Genomic DNA, 17,662 nt, shown 5'->3' on the forward strand with positions numbered 1-17,662 from the left:
AATAACTCTCAAATAAATTAAGATTATCTCAAAACTCAAAGTCTCAACTGCAACTAAATCTAAATTCTAAAAATCAAGTCTTTTAAAAAAAAACATCATTTATGGGAAAGAAAGGCAAATTGGAATAGAGAAAAGAATGTGAAAGAGAGTTTCCATATACAAAATCATTTCATAGAAGATGGGAAACACAACACATACTCCTAAGCAATTTAGTAAGTGAAGTCAAAATTGGCTATGCTTTTTACTTGCTCCACAAGAACCAGGTCTAAAAATAGCTTTACACCTAAAACTCAGAATGTTGAAATACCATCAAAATTTCCAACAAAGGCATGTTGTTTTGTTTTTTCATCAGGACCTGGTGTGAACTCAATGTTCCTAAGTTCCTATGTAGCAAATTTGTATTAAAACATGATCTGATTTGTTAATATTCGAGCACAATGTGAACTCAATACCTTGGACTTTCTTGTTCGGACAGTGTTCGAGTGCTTTCCAAACTCTAGTAACTAGAGAAGATATCACTGAAGAATCAATTGAACGCAGCCTCAACCATGTCAGGGAAATCATTCAGATTGATTAGCTTCTCCTTCTCCTTTGCTTTCTTCGGCACTCGAAACAATCCGAACATGGAGGAATTTTTCTACCTATGTTACTTGCTTGGAGCTTGCTGGGAGGTATTTTCAGGTCTTCCACTAGTATTTGGTGAAGCTTGTTATTTTCCTCCCTAAGCTCTTGTATAAGTTTCTGATGCACCATTACCTGCAATACAGGCAACAGAATGAGTTGAATCAATTTTACGAATCAAATGCGGTAGACATTAATGAGGTTATAGCTATTCGTAAACTATTGATCCAAAAGATGTAAAAGAAGTGATTGTGAAGATTCATTGGTCTAAACATTTTATTTCTTAAATAATAACGTTTGAATGGAAATTTTGTTCACTTTTGCTTAGGAATAAACAAATTTAAAATAGTTTATCTCACTTCAGTTGAATGTCCTAAATTGATGTGCTCATTTTAAGTGAAAGTACTGCTCAATTCTGAGTTTCTTCTATAGATATTCCACAATCCCTAGTTATTTTATAATGTGAACAATGATTTCCCATATCTAAAACCCATCTTTTCACTGTTAGATAACAAGTCATTTCCATGATGCATCTCTAATAAGAAGTTGGTTCATATTCACAGGTCATTATGAAAGCTTACCATTTGGAAGAGATGGTTCTCAAGCCGTAGGCGTCCAACCTACAATGTAAGAAACATCAATCAGGACTCCCTGACAAATTAGTAACCAGCTCAACTAAATCTGTAACAAGATATCTAGAGGTTCAAAATGAAGGACCAGTGCCAAAAGAACAATAAAATCCACACTACTGGTATGGTACTCAAGCTTGCATTGCTATCGTGCCAATACAAGACCAATGCATGTGCAAGAAGTGTGTTTAATGAGCAAATCACACCAAACATTCATTGTTCTTATAGGAAAATTTTCCAGAGTGCACACGTAAGAAAGAAATTTCTTGTTTAGAACCTATAACCAAACATGTAGTATCGTACCTCATCCTGCAGTTCATTTTCCCCTCCTTTAAAAACAGGATTTTGCAAGAAACTGTCTATGACCTTTTCAGTTCGAGTTCCAAATGATCTGCTCGATAGAGTATTTCGAAGAGTGGATCCCTTAGACACGTCTTCATATCCAGACAGGTTTCCTGGGGCAGTTTCTGGCACTTCTTTTGCAAATTCTCTTATACTTGCAATAGGATGTTCATTTGCCGAAGCATTTGTTATGCTGCTCGCAGATTGTAGTGATACTGGTACGGCGCCTTGACTCATTGGAAGACTAGGATTATTTCCTAGTTTTGTCATCACCTTCTCCATTGCTTGCTAGCAGATTTGGGTATCCAGCTTCAAACACATGTATATAAGAAGTCATAATGGGAAAAATATGATGGATAAGAGGTCCAGCACTTACCATGACAGAAGATTGAACTACTTGTAGAAATGAAGGCTTGATAGCTAGGCCTGACATTCAAGAAACAACGTGTCAGTTAAACAACAGGCTGAAAAAACTTAATAAAGAAAAACAAACACATGAGCAAAAACTCACGGACGACATAAATGGTATTCCGAATATATTGTTGGACATACCAACACCAAAACCATGGCCAAAACCAACTCCACATCCAATGCCAGCTTGGACGTTCTTAGCTCCCAATTTTCTGAGCTAACATGTGATATTTGAGAGAATCTTAATGGTCCAAAATTTCAGATGGCAAATAAAGAACACAAATTGTATAATGTTTAAATAGAAAAAGAAGGATAAGACTCACAGAGTTATTCAAGTGCCTCGTTATCCCAGAAAATGCATCGGTTGCACCTCTTGTGGCACTCATTACTTCGTTCATGACAGGAATTGCACCTGAAAAAATAAATGTCAATTTCATATGTTCATATACTAGCAGCACTGGCCAGCAGACATGTTTATCAACCACGAATCAAGCATATATCCACAATTTGCACATATTCAACGTGAAAAGAAAAGAAAAGAAGAGACTGAAAAATCTTATACATATCCTATTTAAAAGCGTCTCCAAGAGTATCATCTTTACCTGGAAATCCCTTGCCTTTCATGTTGAATTGAGAATAACAACATTTTTAATCAAGAAACTCAAAACTCACAAATTGGGAAAGTGAAAATTGTTCAAAAACCAATCAAGGCGGCCATTTGATAGCTATTTTATTTTTTGTTTTCCATTTCTGAAAATTAGGTTTACAATATAAACTTGTACTCTTTTTTTAGCTTCACTTTGGCATTGAAAATTGTTTAGATTGGAAAACAAAGGAAAATGTTGTGAATAATTAAACGGGCCCCAGGCTAAACTACTCAAAATCCAACCAACAAAACACAAAAAGCCATTTATGGAAAGCCTAAATCCAACAACAAAAAACACCTAAATCTGATCAAAGATCAAAACACAAGCATCAAGTGCTTAAATTCAACCAAAACAGTGTCAATTAAAATCACTGGTTACCATTGAGTTTGAAGTTAAACACAAGCACCAATTGGATACCTAACTTAATTCCACTCACAGCTAACCACTAACTTTATGGGATAATACCTGACCCTGCACACTATTAGAAACTCATATGATTTTAATGTTCTAGGTAGCTACTAGCGTGTTTGAATTTAACCACAACTTTTTCAAAAGAAAAACTCAGCTTCAAATGGTATTAATTCCAACCTTTTTTAAAAATAAATTTAAGGTTAAATTTGATGATTTTTTTTTCTTTTTTTTTATAAGAAACAATTTCATTGATAAATGAAATATCGGAAGATTACTACAAAACCCAATAATAACAAGAACCACAGAGCGACCCCCATGATGGGTAAAAGATACAAATTGGTGTAGTGTGAGGCTTTAGTGTTGTAACTAGCTGAGAGTTAGTTGGGATAGTTAGTTAGTTAGATAGTTAGTTGATAATAAGTTTTTTTGTTATTTTGATTTGATAGCATTCTTTACTAACTTGTAACCACATTTTCTCTATAAATAAAGGTCATCTCCCCTCATTGAGAGGTAGAGAATATTAGTCATTCAAATCAGATTTTGGTATTACACCACAAAGTTACAAACGATACCAAAGGGGAGGGAGATGACAAAAAGGAGAGATAAACAAGAAAGATGTAAATTGGATTGATGAAGCAAGTAATCCACAGAAGGGGAAAACTAAACAAACATAAATCCACATCAAACCGAAACAACCCATAGAAGAAGCAATAATCAAGCCATAAGATCCCACAGTGTGTTCATTAAAAGCATTGATATCTGGTGTGGAGATGAAAGGCCAAAAAAGGAGGGGAGATCGAGGACCGGTATCACATCGACAAAGAACACTCTCGAAGCAATGGTGTAGCTTTTTTCTCATAAAAGATCGAGCATTCCAAGTTCCGAATTTCTCTCGTGCTTTTCCCTTGTCTCACCGTTTGCTTGTTTTTCTCTGTCCTAGCGAGAATGGCCATAATACAGAGGCCATTGTCTCTGAACCATGGTGCCAAAGCAAGTATGAATGGCTATAACATAGAGGCCATTGTTTCACCATTTGATGAAATTAAAATCTCAAATTAAACTCAAATCACCTAACTAACTACATGTATACATTTAGAACTAATTAGCGAGGCCAAATTCTACAAAGTTGCCCCTGCTCTCACTCCTGACTAAAATTAAGTATAAAAAAGAATCTTTCATATAATGGTACCCCTAATGGCATGTTTAGAGGTGATTTTTCCGTTAATCACTCTAAAACATACTTTTAAATAATTTAAAATGAAATTAACCGTATGAACATGGCGTTTAGAAGTGTAAATCAAATACCAAAATGATTTTAATGATTAAGGCGTGTTTGAAAGTGACTTTGAACGATTTGGCAATTCAAAATACATTAGCTTGTTCGTCTACCTATTAGAGAGAGGAGAAACATTCCAACAGATATCCCTTTTCAAATTTCACACTTATCCATAGTCACCAAGATGAGCAGAACAGAACCCATTTCAGGGAAAATCTAAATGAAATGAAAGCAGAAAACAACTCTTCTCGGCAGGTTATGCTTGATCAGACAGTGCGAAAGAGAAAGCTAATGAAAGAAACTGGTAGAGACAAAAGGTGGTCGACAATGGGGGAAAAGAACTTTTACCCATGTTTATGGGGCGGCCAACGCCGATACCGATGCCACATCCGACGCCGAAGCCTGTAAATATTTGACCAACCTTCAAAGTAAAGGGATTCTCTATTCGGATTCCTCGAAATTGCCCTTCCTGAGAGATCACCGTACCCTTACTTTCTGAGACATTTGTAGCTTCCATTCTTCAACGAGCCTTCAATCTTTGAACTCTGCAAGTTTTCAAAGGTCTCTCGGTTGGAAGATGAAAACGAACATACAGCTTCTCGCTATCTTTAATGGGCTTGTTCAGATGGGCCTTCCATACGCTACTTTTTCCACGTTAAACTGTTCGGCCCATGATTTTTTTTCTGCTGTTTTGTTTAACAAGTTATCATTTTTCCACTCTGTTTTTTTCCCGGGAAAATTCCATTTCCAAGCACGACTCTTCTCATTCTCCACCACTTGTTTGCTTGGCCAAATGAGTTCTTCTTCTCTAATAATCTGAAAAAGATACCTCTCATCCTTTTCTTGATTCTTAATTTCCTTCATTCGTAAAATCCCAAGTTCAGTTTTCATGGCTATGGTTTCTTCTTCATCGTCTGTGTTCCTCAAATCGCCCATTTCACCATCTCCAGCTCTCCATTTCTGTGGGGGAGAATTTCCCAAGAGCCATCCATGGATTCGGGGTCGACCCAGAACAAAAAATATGGTTAGAGCTCAATCAGAGGTCAGAAAGGAAGACATAGTTATAGTTGGTGGAGGGATTGCTGGTCTTGCCACTGCTCTGTCTCTTCACAGGTAGAATCTAATTTTATGAAATTCTATAGCTTAGTTTAAGTGAAGATGGTTTTATTGTTGAGGCTTTGAAATTTCAGGCTTGGAATTAGGTCATTGGTGCTAGAGCAAGCAGAATCACTTAGAACTGGTGGAACCTCACTAACCCTTTTCAAAAATGGGTGGCGTGTGTTGGATGCAATTGGGGTTGGAAATGTTCTCAGAACCCAGTTTGTTGAAATTCAAGGGTATGTGCTAGGTTTTCTTAGTATAGGTTTGGTATAATTAATGCTTAATACATTTGTCGGCTTGGAAATTGGAACATAGTTCAATTAGTGACCATAGCAATAGTTTGAAAACTCATCCTCTTGCTTCGATATTATATTAAATCACTGTTAAGACTCAAATGTTTGAACTGATAGATCATAGGTCATAGTATATTTAACCAAGATTGGGTTTTATTTTGAACCCGTTTCCTGCACTTTTAAGCTTTTGAAACAGAAAACGAGGAAAAGGGAAAAAAGATATTATAAAATCAACAAATAAAAAAGCGAGAAAACATAAACAGTAAAGATCGCATAGAGATTTATGTGGTTCACGGATAGTGTGTTGGACAGAGGGAGAGATCAGTTTATTACTAGAGAGAAATATCAAATAATACAGATTACAAACACACCAATAGGGTTAGAACGTTTATATATGACACCTCTCTAAATTCTAGGCTGATAATCGTAAGTAACATAAAATGTGACTACAATTTAGGTTTCGGAGCATTGCCCTTGGACCTTGACTCGTTGACGTGTCAGATAAAATATGTAAATTATTCTAACAGATGTTATTTTAGATATGAGAAACGTCTTTCAGATGTTTTTGAACTTCCACTGAAATTGTTTATATTACCAGCATTGCAGGATGGTAGTTAAGTCAGAAGAAGGAAAGCAGCTGCGCTCCTTCACATTTAAGGACGAAGATGAAAGGTGCTCGGTTTCTCTATCTTCTCTCTTTATGTCACTGAATAAGAAGTTGGTTATATGTAACATTTTTTTCCCTCCTAAGAAACGGTTTCGTTATCTTATTCCTGCTTTTATCTACAATTGTGAAGGGATTTTGAGACCAGTTTAACCATATAAACCGTTTTTCGACAGCCAAGAGGTACGTGCCGTGGAGAGGAGAACACTGCTGGAAACTCTGGCCTCTCAGCTTCCATCAGGATCGATTCAGTTTTCCTCAAAGCTTGAAGCAATTCAGAGAACTCATCAAGATGAAGTCAAGTTGGAACTTGTGGATGGCACACAGTTAATTGCAAAGGTAATTCAAACTTCAAACAAGAGAATTGACTTAACTTTCTTCTAGTAGTATCCTACTCTTTGGTTCTTTAGTGAATTGAATCTTGCTTTCTTCGTTTTCTCTCTGTCAAATAGATTGTCATTGGCTGCGATGGCGTTCGATCTCCCGTGGCTCAATGGATGGGATTTTCGGAGCCAAAATTTGTAGGGCATTGTGCTTTTCGTGGGCTTGCATATTATCCCAATGGACAGCCACATGAGCCAGAAGTGAACTATATCTATGGAAAAGGCTTGCGAGCAGGTTATGTTCCCGTTTCTGCTACAAAAGTTTACTGGTTTATCTGCTACAATAGTTCATCTCCAGGTTTGCATTTCTCATTCCCATTTATAAAATTGGATTCATAGCATTTTTCAACTGTTCAAAACGACAAAATTTTCAATTTCTGATCGATGAGATCGACTTATCTAAACTCGGACCAAAATTGCTGGTTTCTCTCATTGCAGGACCAAAGATTACAGATCCAGCTGTTTTAAAGCAGCAAGCAAAAGAACTAGTCAGAAACTGGCCATCTGATCTACTGAACATCATGGACACAACCCCAGACGACACACTAAGCCGAACACCCCTCGTAGACCGATGGCTATGGCCTGCAGTCAGCCCGCCGGTTTCATCAGGGAGAGTGGTTCTGGTTGGAGATGCTTGGCATCCAATGACTCCAAATCTAGGACAAGGAGCCTGCTGTGCATTAGAAGATGCAGTGGTTCTAGCAAGAAAACTTGCCACTGCACTCAAATCTGAATCGGAAACGCCTTCTGTTGAAGAAGCTCTGAGATCGTATGGAACTGAAAGATGGCCTCGAGTCTTCCCGCTCACTATTCGAGCCAATGTGGTTGGATCGGCTCTGCAGTGGGATAACCCCATTGTTTGTTCTGTGAGAAACAATGTTGTCATACCCAAACTGGTTAGGCTAGGACCTCTGCTAGAGCATACCAATTTTGAATGTAATGCTTTGTGAATACATTTACAAGCTTGTTACTTGATATGTGATAAGTATACAATTATACTTTTTTTAATGGAAATAAATTTATCAATTGTTCTTAGTTATCGTCCTATGCTTTAATCTTAGTTTTAATTTGGTTTTATCTTTCATATCTTTTGACATGCGTCCTTAGTGGTAAATAAAAATTTTATGGCATAGTTGATAGTTGCGTAGCCAACAAAGATAAAAGGTTTTTCGTAAAACATACTCTTATTTTTTGTTACATTTTCTCAAAAGTATTTTTATACACAATTTTGATTGGTTTGTTCTATACTCAAAATTTTTTCGCTAATCAAATGAAAAGATTCATTAACAAACATTTATGAACGTCAAAGTTCAAATTTGTATTTCAAACACGGGCCAACTGCTAACTACCATCGGTGGCTGAGGGCCGAGGGCAGTAGCAGTGGGATGGTTGTTGGTGGGGCAAGAGTGATTGCCAACAATGGCAGCCGTGGTGGGCAACAATGGCGATGGAGGTCATGGGCAGCAGGCGGTGAGCAGTGGTGCTCGGTGGTGACAACTATGGTAGAAGTGAAAATAGAGAGATTGGGACTTTCGTCATAAAGTCATTTTGGGTAGTTGTCAAATACTACAAATCTTGCTAAATGACTTGATTTAAAATTAAACACTTGAAAAGTCCATCCAAAAATATATCATAATCTATATATTGTTGTTGTCCATGGCCAGAAAGATGGAAACTTTATAGGCATTCATCGATTATCTTGACAAGAGAACTAATGTGGGTTGACTATTTATTATTTCAAATAATTAATATCGTTCAGCCAAGGCATGTTCACTTCCTGAAATTGTAATTAGGAAATGGGAACCAAAAATTGTGGGACTCACTCCATTGCAATTGATGGTGTTTACTAAACTCTACAATAAAAATCCTACCATTTTTTTGTTACTCCTAAACCTGTAATCACATTCCCCAAAATAAGTGTATGTTTAGATTAACTAGAGAATTTAAAAAATTCATTTTTATTTAAAATCTAAATAAAATACACATCAAAACCTATTTTGAGGAATTGTCAAACAATTCAATTTTTTTTCTAAAATAACTTATTTTCAAAATTAAACATTTGAAAAGTTAATCCAAACGCAACAATCAAAAAGTTAATCCAAACGCACCCTAAGTATTATTTTGATTACGATTACTTGATTATGTGAGACCTATTCTATTTTTTTAACTTTCCGCTATTTGTACCATTCTTTCTCTAATTTGATTTTTTTTTTCCTCTTCATCTCACCCCCTTAGACTTTTCGCTCTCTCCCCCTCAACATTCTTTCTCTTTCTTCTCGCTCAACTTCACAATTTCAAAAATATTTAAAAAGAAACACAAATGGTCATTTACCCTTTTTTTTTCTCGATTTTCCCTCTCAGTTTTCTTTCAAACCCATAGTCCGATTAAAGAAACACAAAAGTTTGCCCATACACAACTTTATTTGGTTAGCTCTATATTCACAATGCTCTGGCATATATCAAATCTCTATAAATGATTTGCTAGCAAACACTATGAACATTAAAGTTCAAATTTGAAGTTAAAAAATTGTGATCGCCCAATAGGCCATTGTAGGGTGAGGTTGGTAATCCGCTAGCGCTGGAAATTGTCAACAGTAAACGGTGGTAGTGCTTGATGACAAAGGCATCGTAGAAGTGACGGAGAGATTTGGAGTGTGATAGGGTATTTTGGTCATTTTTCATATGAAATTGGAGGTTATTCCCCATGAAATACTCAAAAACCTGCGTTCTCACTAACCCAAAGATGAATGATATATATGATATACAAAATATTAGGTATATCAATTGTGCACGTTATTCTATTTTGACATCCATTGATTGATATACAAACTATAAGGTATATAATCTACAAAGTAATCAAAGTCGTCATCGAAACCTAAATCAGAGTAAAAAAAAAAGTCGAATGAGGGCGAAAAAAAAACTCCAGATCAAAAGTAATCACATAGATGAACACAACTCTTCTCCATTATGCCTTTGCCTGGTTCGTCGATGCAAAAGAAAAAACTAAATGAAAGAAACTGGTTGAGACAAATGATCAACAAGGGGATGCCTCAATTCACTCATAATGTGGATGATATTATGTTGCTAAATATATAACAGATCCAAGTTTTTTTCCCTAGGACACAAGAAATACCAGAAAAACAAAAACAAAAAGAAGCAAATGAGTTGAGCAAAATACAAACTCATTATAGCCTACAAAATTGCATTACAGAAACTATTAGATCCCTTCAGGCTTTTTAAAATTTAATTTCAAAGTGTTTTTCAGCCTAATTCATCTCATTAATCAGATCATTGATGTCATCTCCTCTATTACCAGCATCTCCACCATCCTTGTATAATGACTTTTTCCCTTGAAGACCCCCTCCTCCTGGCTTTTCAAGTTCAAAAGGCCATAAAAAGGAAATTACCTCCTTAAAATGAGGGCCAACATTAGCAATTTCATGCACCATATCCTCCATGCACAGGATCCCATGCTTGCCCAATGCCTGAAATTTACCATCAAATCAGTAGGCAGTGAAACAGGCCAATAATGGTAAAGGCTTTTTTCTTTCTTTTTTTATGGAAACAGCTTCCATCGAGAAAAAAATGAAAGAATATATACGAGAGAATACAAAGAAACAAGCTCACAAAAGAGAACCTCCCACAAAAAGTGACTCAAACTATAAAAAATAATACCTATATAATAGTTACAAAAGTTCTTCGGAATCGATGCCCAATGAAACATGAAAGTAAACAAGAGACTAAATCTCACAAGGGTCCCTTTCTATCCCTCTAAAAGCCCTACCATTCCACTCACCCCACAAAGCCCATAAGACCGCACAACCCAACAAACCATTAAAAGCAACCTTTCTCACCACAATTCAGATTAAGGAGGAACTCCTCGAACACAACACTGGTGCCCTATGGTGAGCACATACAAAACACCAAATATCCATCCCAAACAAAACTTGCAAACTCAATGCCAAATATGATCCAGATCTTTCCCCCACCTTCCAACAAAGCAAACTAACAAACAAGGTCAACTTCCTTACAAGTCTGTCCATCGTGTTAGCATGGCCATGTAAAACTTGCTAGAAAAAGATCCTCGCTTTCCTAGAGATCTTAATTCCCCAAAGAATGAAAAAGATAGACTCAATCAGCTAGACTAGGAAAGAAAGACTTACACGACCCCCCCCCCCCTGCCCAACCGATTGGGGCTCCATACACACACACATTTCTTCTCCCAAGCTTAAAAAAATGAACCTCGAGCAAAATAAGAAAAGAAGCTACATTTGTTGCTTCACTATTGGAAAGAGAGCAACAGAGCCCGAAAGAAAACGAACATGAGATCCCACCATACAAGGAAGTCAACAACAAAGTGGTTTTTGAGGGAAAATTAATGACAGTAAAGTAGTTAAGATGGTTTTCTTCGATACCTGTTCGATAATGTTGTTATCAGTCAGAGGAACTCTTTGTTTGTCTATCTTTGCAAATCCCTTCTTATAAACAAGCTCCCTCACATTTTTAAGATTCGGGTATCTGAAATTCAACTAAAATTTCAGTAAAATCATGGATGACAGAAGTGTGAAATCTAATGGAGCTAATATAAGAAAAATTATCATTCTCATACCCATATGTCACATACGGCTCCACTCTTTGTAGCTTCCCTAGAATACTCTCATTAGCCTTAGCAAAAACAGCACTGAAAATTCTACTTAATCCGAGATTATATAAGATCTTCCTCGTCTTTGGATGCATGTCGTTCTTGCTGGAAAAATGTAAAAGAAATTATTGATCTTGACAAATTATAAAAGAGAAGAGGGGAAAGAAAGTAAATGAGAAAACATTCCTACCCCTGTATCCGAATTATAAAAATCAATTTTGATTTTGATGGCACCATAGCAGGTCTTTTTCTCTTTGTCCTGTGCTTCATTTTGACAAGGTCCAATTCCTACATAACATTTGGGATTGTATGAAAATAATAAGGGTCATAGCTCATAAATACATCGACAACTAGGAACTATAGGCTTGAAGTTAAATTCCACCAGAAGATATTTTCAAAAGTCATTCTAACATGACATTTATCAAACGCATAGTTCTACAAGGCTACGGACTAAAGCACCTTAAAACTAAAAATACCATACATGAGGTTTAACATGTTATGTCACATTCTCCTAGCAAGGAAAATTCGAATAAACTAAAAACATGATTAGGAGAAGTTGCTTGCTCAACCTGATACCTTCAAAACCCAAATTGTAATTACAAAAAAAATTGCACGTAAGAAGGATAAGTGCTGGAGACTCATATCATATAATTGAATCTCTGAAAGAGTAAAAGAGAGGCAGACTTCATCAAATATATCTTCCTTAGATATCCCAAATGCAAATTCAAAAGGATATTGACATAAGATACTTGATAGGTAAATAATAAAACACAAAAATTAAACATATTTCACATTGAATTTCAAATTAGATGAGTTACCCTAGCACGATATTCTCTGATAAATTCCTCAGGTAGTTTAATAAAACCATCCTTGTTTTTATTCGAACTAAGCTTCCTTAACTCCAACTGTTCCTTTCTTCTCAGTGCCGCTGCTTCATTGACCTTTCTTTTCTTCAGTATAATCTCCGGTATATATGCAAGTGGCTGAGGATCCTCTTCTGCCATAGCCATCGTAACTCACCTATACACAAAAATATATATATACATATCAAAATTAAAGCCCCATTCTCAGTAGCACAAACTCAAACAAGTATGACAGACATTCATATCGTGAAATGAAAACAACAGAGTTAGCTTTAAACACTCAACTTGCAGACAGTACTGTAAGCGACCAACTGGAGCCTATACAGTAGAGACCATAAAAGAAGTTTAAATTTGTAGTAGTGTTTTCTCAAGGAAGAAGATCGAACTTTCATTTAAAAAAATGAAAGAAGACATACAAAAAAAAACAAAACAAAACAAAACAAAACAAAACAAAACAGAAGCCGACCTACAGAAAAGGGCTCTAGTTAAAAGAAGACCAAGAAGTGTTGAACTGCTAAAGAATGATCGGAAAATCTGTACAAATGCAGGAACTGATAGAAATACAGCCCCTAAAAGAGTGATGTCACGTGACGGAGGGAGATTCGGCGGCGACTGCTGGCGGCCAATAAGCGCAGGAGGGAATGAGAGAAATAGACGCAGACGAGAGAGAGATTTTCGAGAAAGAGGAAACTGAAAAAGAAATAAGGACGGGGGGAGAGGACTCACCGGCGACGACAAGCGGCTGGCGGTCGAACTGAGATGGAAGCGCCGGCAAGGGGAACTGCGAGAGAGAAGGAACGGGGGGTTGGGGGAACGTGAATGCAAATAACAAACCCTAATTTTACTTTTTGAGTCCCAACTCTCCTAAATTTTAAAAAAAGTCGAATTAAAATTTTTTTAAAAAAAAGGTCCCAAATTAAATTCACAAACTTAAATGGCAAAACAAACCCAAAGTCGAGAGAAAACACAAATTTAGATCATGTTTACCAAATCATAATGAAAATTGATGTAATCAAAATGAGATTTTATCGATGGATAAATTGTAATAGGCCTGAATCGCAAATACAATTGGATTGATTTTGGTCGCGTTTATTTAAAATTATAAATCTTTCACATTTTACTATTATCGATATTGCTTTTGTTACTGTTTGACCCTAACAGTAAAGACAACGGTAAATGTAACAATAAATGTGATAAATTCATAATTTTCATAACAATAACAATATCTGTAATGGTCACGATAACAGTAACGATAAAGATAGGGGTCCCACATAATTTTCAACCTCAAGTAGATTGAACACCTTTTATTCCCCAATCAGATTACAAATTTCAAAACAGACCCCACATCTCATTATGATTACAGAAAGTAGGTAAACAATAACAAAAGTAATTATCGAGATCCATTTTTTACATTACCATTGATGGATTACTTTTCAACGGGTGTAAATGTGACCTTAAGATATATGAGCTCGGGCGTTATAATTTAGGGACTCGTCACTTTTGCCAGAAGCTATCAAATTTTAGATTTTGGTTTGGTGACTACATATAGAAAACCAAAATTTCAAATTGTCAATGTATTAATTAGATTGGATATGAATCATTTTTACAGATCGAACTGGCCTATGGGCGAGTCTGTTTGGGCCATATTTGTATCAACCTTTAAGACTGACTTAGTAATTATCTAAATATATATGATATGTACAGTTCTTCATATATTAGATTTTATTTTTTAGCAACAAAAGGACTAGACAAAACATTAGAAGCTACCTACATCCACCTCAAGAACAAAGTTACAAGTATCATGCTTATAACAAGAAACCAACCAAGTTAGAAAGTCAGAATGCCACACCCTGAAGAAACCAAATTTTCAAATTATCACTGTATTCATAAGAAGTTGGATCTTATGAACCACCTCGTTTTGATCCCTCCAAATCGCCCGAGCACCCACACAAGCAACAACAAAGCTCATTAGAGGATCACGTTTGAAATTTCTCCATTAGAAAGTTATCTTCAAAAGCTAAAAAAATCATATGATTCCACTTAGGAATAATATGAGACAAAATTTCTTAGCTCTGGTGGAATCAAGCATTACATGCTATGTACTCAACAATAGTGCTCCTTCACACCGAACATAATGGCCCAATCTCAATATGATGTTTTCCAAGTTTATGACAGATGGGAAGAAAATTGTGAAAAAACTTCCACACAAAAAAGTTTTAACTTTAGACAGAAGCTTAGAGAACCACACCCTTCTCCACCAACCAATCTAAACTGAATCACTATAAGACAATTGAGGTGAGTTACTAGATCTTTCCACTCTACACCAATTCTAACAAGATGCACAAGACATTTATCATAGTAACAAATCCATTTCTAACCATTTGATTTAGAGGGATATTCAAAATAACCTCATTATCAACTAGGTAAAACATTATTGAGATTCTTTAGACCTTATCCATATCCTACTGACGATCAGGCATAAAAAAAATTTGAGACCAAGACATCAAAGCTTCCAAAATTTGGAGTCACAACCTTAAAAGACAAAGGTTAAGGAATCCAAGGATCCTTCAAAACTCGAATGGATGAACAATCCCCAATTTTCTTCCTAACCCCATTTTAAGAAGATTAATACCCCACACAGAATATTTCCAAAAGTATGAATTTTGAGGCTTTGTCTTAAAAAGTAATAGATAAGAGTTAGGCAAATAGTTACCCATAACTCATAAGTACCTTCGCCAACAAGGAAAGTGGATTGCCTAGAAAACAACAATCAAGTTTAGCCAAAAAGATCTAGTTAAACCATTATTTCAAGTCCTTGAAATTTAAGTCGCCTTCCTCACGAGGTAATAGAGTTTGTCCTAGGAGGCCTATTGGATTTTTCTTCTCTCTTGAGAAGAATCTCACCTTAACCTAGCAAACATCTACTTGAGATTTTTATAGAGACTAGCCAAAATTTTGAAGTAGCTTATGACATAGGTCGGATTAGCCTTAGGCACACTTTTAATTAAGACTTCCCTTCCCCCACAAGGAAAAAGACGACATTTCTACCTCTTGAGTAATTTCTAAGTGTGTTCCTTGATCACCGAAAGTCTATGCATTTAGTTTGAGAAAAGGAAGAAGGCGTCCTTAAATACATTCCCAATGGTGAACTTGAAGAAATTTTTGTGAATAAGCACGACAATTTGATACAACATTTGGAGAAAAATTAAGCTAGACTTCTTAAAGTTCACAATCTAGCTTGACACCAACTAATACATACGCAAGATCTATTTTCACACCCGTCCTTCGATGTAGCCTTAAGGAAAATGAGAATATCATCAGTAAAGAATAAGTGTGCTATCGAATGACATAATCATTGTCGGGATTTATGTCCTAAATCAAGTAGTCTATAAATCTTTGTAAATAGATTATTAATAAATAAAGTGTAACACCTCGAATTTTGTTATTAATATAATTTCAATATTTTCTAGTATTAAAGGGAATTTTTGGAATTTTAGAAATTTAAGTGTAATTATTGTGATTTGATCGCAAAAAGAAATAGGTGATTCGTCTTAATTGTTTAATCAGAGGGAAATTGTGGAAATTGAACTTTTTATGTCACGCAAATTTAATTTGAAATTGATGTTAGGAATTAATTTTATTTTGGGAGCGGGTTGGTTAAATTCTTTTTTTTTTAATTGAAAATTTTAAAGGAACAAGAGATTTAAAAGTGGAAGGAAGAGAATAAAATACGGTAAAATAAGATATAATGAAATAAAATAAAATAAAATATCTTATTTTATTTCTTTATTTATTATTTTTCTTTTCTTTTTCCCTTCCCCTTCTTCTTCTCACGCAAAGGTGACCCACCCAACTTTTCTTCTCCACGCTGTCTACCGCCGACCCAGCCTCCGCACCACTTGCCTCTCATGCCGCTCGCCCTTCTTCACACTGCTCGTCGCGTTGGCGCTTCCTCCCAGCCGTTGAAGTCGACACTAAGTCATAGATCTGAGATGCACGTCCTAGCTGTCTCAGTCCTAGATCCAGCTGCTTGCCCTCTACCTTCATGTCGACTCTCCGGAAAATTCAGATATGAAGCGCTGCCTTCCCGTTCGCGACCCGGCACTGCCCCTTTCTCAGTCGGCTAGATCCGACTCCCATCAGCGATGCGCCACTCGATGGAGAGCTTCAAACACCCGCCTTTCTTTCTCTGACCCACGAATCTGTAGCTTGCCGCCTCTGGTTGCGAATCGCTGCTGCCTAGGTTGTGCGACTCCACTCCGACACCACCGTCAAGCAGGATGTCGTCGCCACTCGCTGGATCTACTAGTTTGGGTGAGTTTTGCTGGGAATTTGAGGATTTGTGGTTCAGGTTTTGAATAACTAACCAATTATGGGCCTAATTACTGGATTTATTGTGATTTTGGATTTTAGATACAAAGTTTGGAGGCATTTTAAAGTCTTTTGGGTGCTACTGACAAGATTATGAGTTCCGTCAATTTTGGTAAGTTTTGGGTGAGTAATTGGTTTGGTTCCCTTTTTTATTAAGGGTAATCGTTGAAAATTTAGTTATTATATTTTGGTTTTGATTTAGGTTCAGTTTGGACAAATAAATAGAACTTTGGAACTGGCCTCGAACCAAGCCGCAACTTCGGTAAGTTAAATTTGTGGTCATTTGATTTAATTTGGTTAATTGGATTTAGACCCCAAAGATGAGTTTAAAACCTTGGATTTATTATTTTTGGACTAGGGGTGCTAAATTAATATTTGTAATGTATGTTATAGGGTGGATTCAAAGTCTTCCAAGAGTTGTAAAAAGGTTAATTACTTGGGTTAATTTGGGACCAAATTTGAGGTAAGTAATTTTACCACTGGAACTGCCCATGGGCCAAGCTTTAGTTGTATGCTAGCACGGTGAGTGTATGTTATGGTAAATTGTTAGCATGTTGATTGATAGTACGACCTGAATCAAAGTATGTTCTGGCACGAGTTTTGAATTATTTAAACACACATCTAAGCACTTGATTGTTAGTATGTGATGGTATGTGTTTTCATATGTTGACGTCTGATCTACTGGTGTTGAGGCATACTTGTATGTTGTAGAATTATGATGTAAGGTTTACATGAATGTTGTATAATATGTTGTTGAGGATTATGCGTATGTAATGGAGCCATGGTACCAAGGATTTCATGTATGTTTCAGAATTGTACGGTGTTGATTCTTTGAACATTGAGACTGTGTGAATATCCTCATTGATTAGTTAGATGCTCACCAGTTTTGTGTTTCCTTCGGGATTCACCAATTTGTGTTTCCTTCGGGATTCACCAGTTTTGTGTTTCCTTCGGGATTTACCAGTTTTTTGTTTCTTTCGGGATTCACCAGTTTGTGTTTCCTTCGGG

General features: G+C 36.3%; 3 protein-coding genes across 4 annotated transcripts; 1 reads left to right on the top strand and 2 right to left on the bottom strand.

Annotated features, from left to right (window-relative positions):
- Window positions 1–217: 217 nt before the first annotated feature.
- LOC120078076 (dynamin) lies at window positions 218–4,927 on the bottom strand. The gene is made up of 7 exons (XM_039032280.2): window positions 4,686–4,927; window positions 2,327–2,415; window positions 2,145–2,220; window positions 1,969–2,018; window positions 1,554–1,880; window positions 1,203–1,241; window positions 218–756 (listed from the first exon to the last, which is right to left on the bottom strand). Exons 1-7 carry the CDS (start codon window positions 4,852–4,854, stop codon window positions 574–576), a joined length of 933 nt encoding a protein of 310 aa, XP_038888208.1. The 5' UTR covers window positions 4,855–4,927; the 3' UTR covers window positions 218–573.
- A 100-nt stretch (window positions 4,928–5,027) lies between these two features.
- Window positions 5,028–7,813, top strand: LOC120078075 (monooxygenase 2). The gene is made up of 6 exons (XM_039032278.2): window positions 5,028–5,450; window positions 5,528–5,674; window positions 6,338–6,403; window positions 6,572–6,734; window positions 6,848–7,076; window positions 7,217–7,813. The coding sequence occupies exons 1-6, from the start codon at window positions 5,227–5,229 to the stop codon at window positions 7,726–7,728; spliced, it is 1,341 nt and encodes a 446-aa protein (XP_038888206.1). The 5' UTR covers window positions 5,028–5,226; the 3' UTR covers window positions 7,729–7,813.
- A 1,996-nt stretch (window positions 7,814–9,809) lies between these two features.
- Window positions 9,810–13,171, bottom strand: LOC120077161 (Ribosomal protein L30/L7 family protein). Of its 2 annotated transcripts, none has more exons than XM_039031066.2 (6): window positions 13,010–13,171; window positions 12,239–12,440; window positions 11,611–11,708; window positions 11,388–11,525; window positions 11,194–11,296; window positions 9,810–10,263 (listed from the first exon to the last, which is right to left on the bottom strand). In XM_039031066.2, exons 2-6 carry the CDS (start codon window positions 12,428–12,430, stop codon window positions 10,045–10,047), a joined length of 750 nt encoding a protein of 249 aa, XP_038886994.1. In that variant the 5' UTR covers window positions 12,431–12,440; window positions 13,010–13,171; the 3' UTR covers window positions 9,810–10,044. The 2 variants fall into 2 exon arrangements, with proteins under 2 accessions (XP_038886994.1, XP_038886995.1); XM_039031067.2 differs by having other exon boundaries at window positions 12,750–13,104.
- Between the last annotated feature and the right edge of the window lie 4,491 nt (window positions 13,172–17,662).

Source organism: Benincasa hispida, chromosome 5 (genome assembly GCF_027475165.1).
Source record: "Benincasa hispida cultivar pf3 chromosome 5, pf3_genome.v1.1, whole genome shotgun sequence".
NCBI classification, from domain to species: domain Eukaryota; kingdom Viridiplantae; phylum Streptophyta; class Magnoliopsida; order Cucurbitales; family Cucurbitaceae; genus Benincasa; species Benincasa hispida.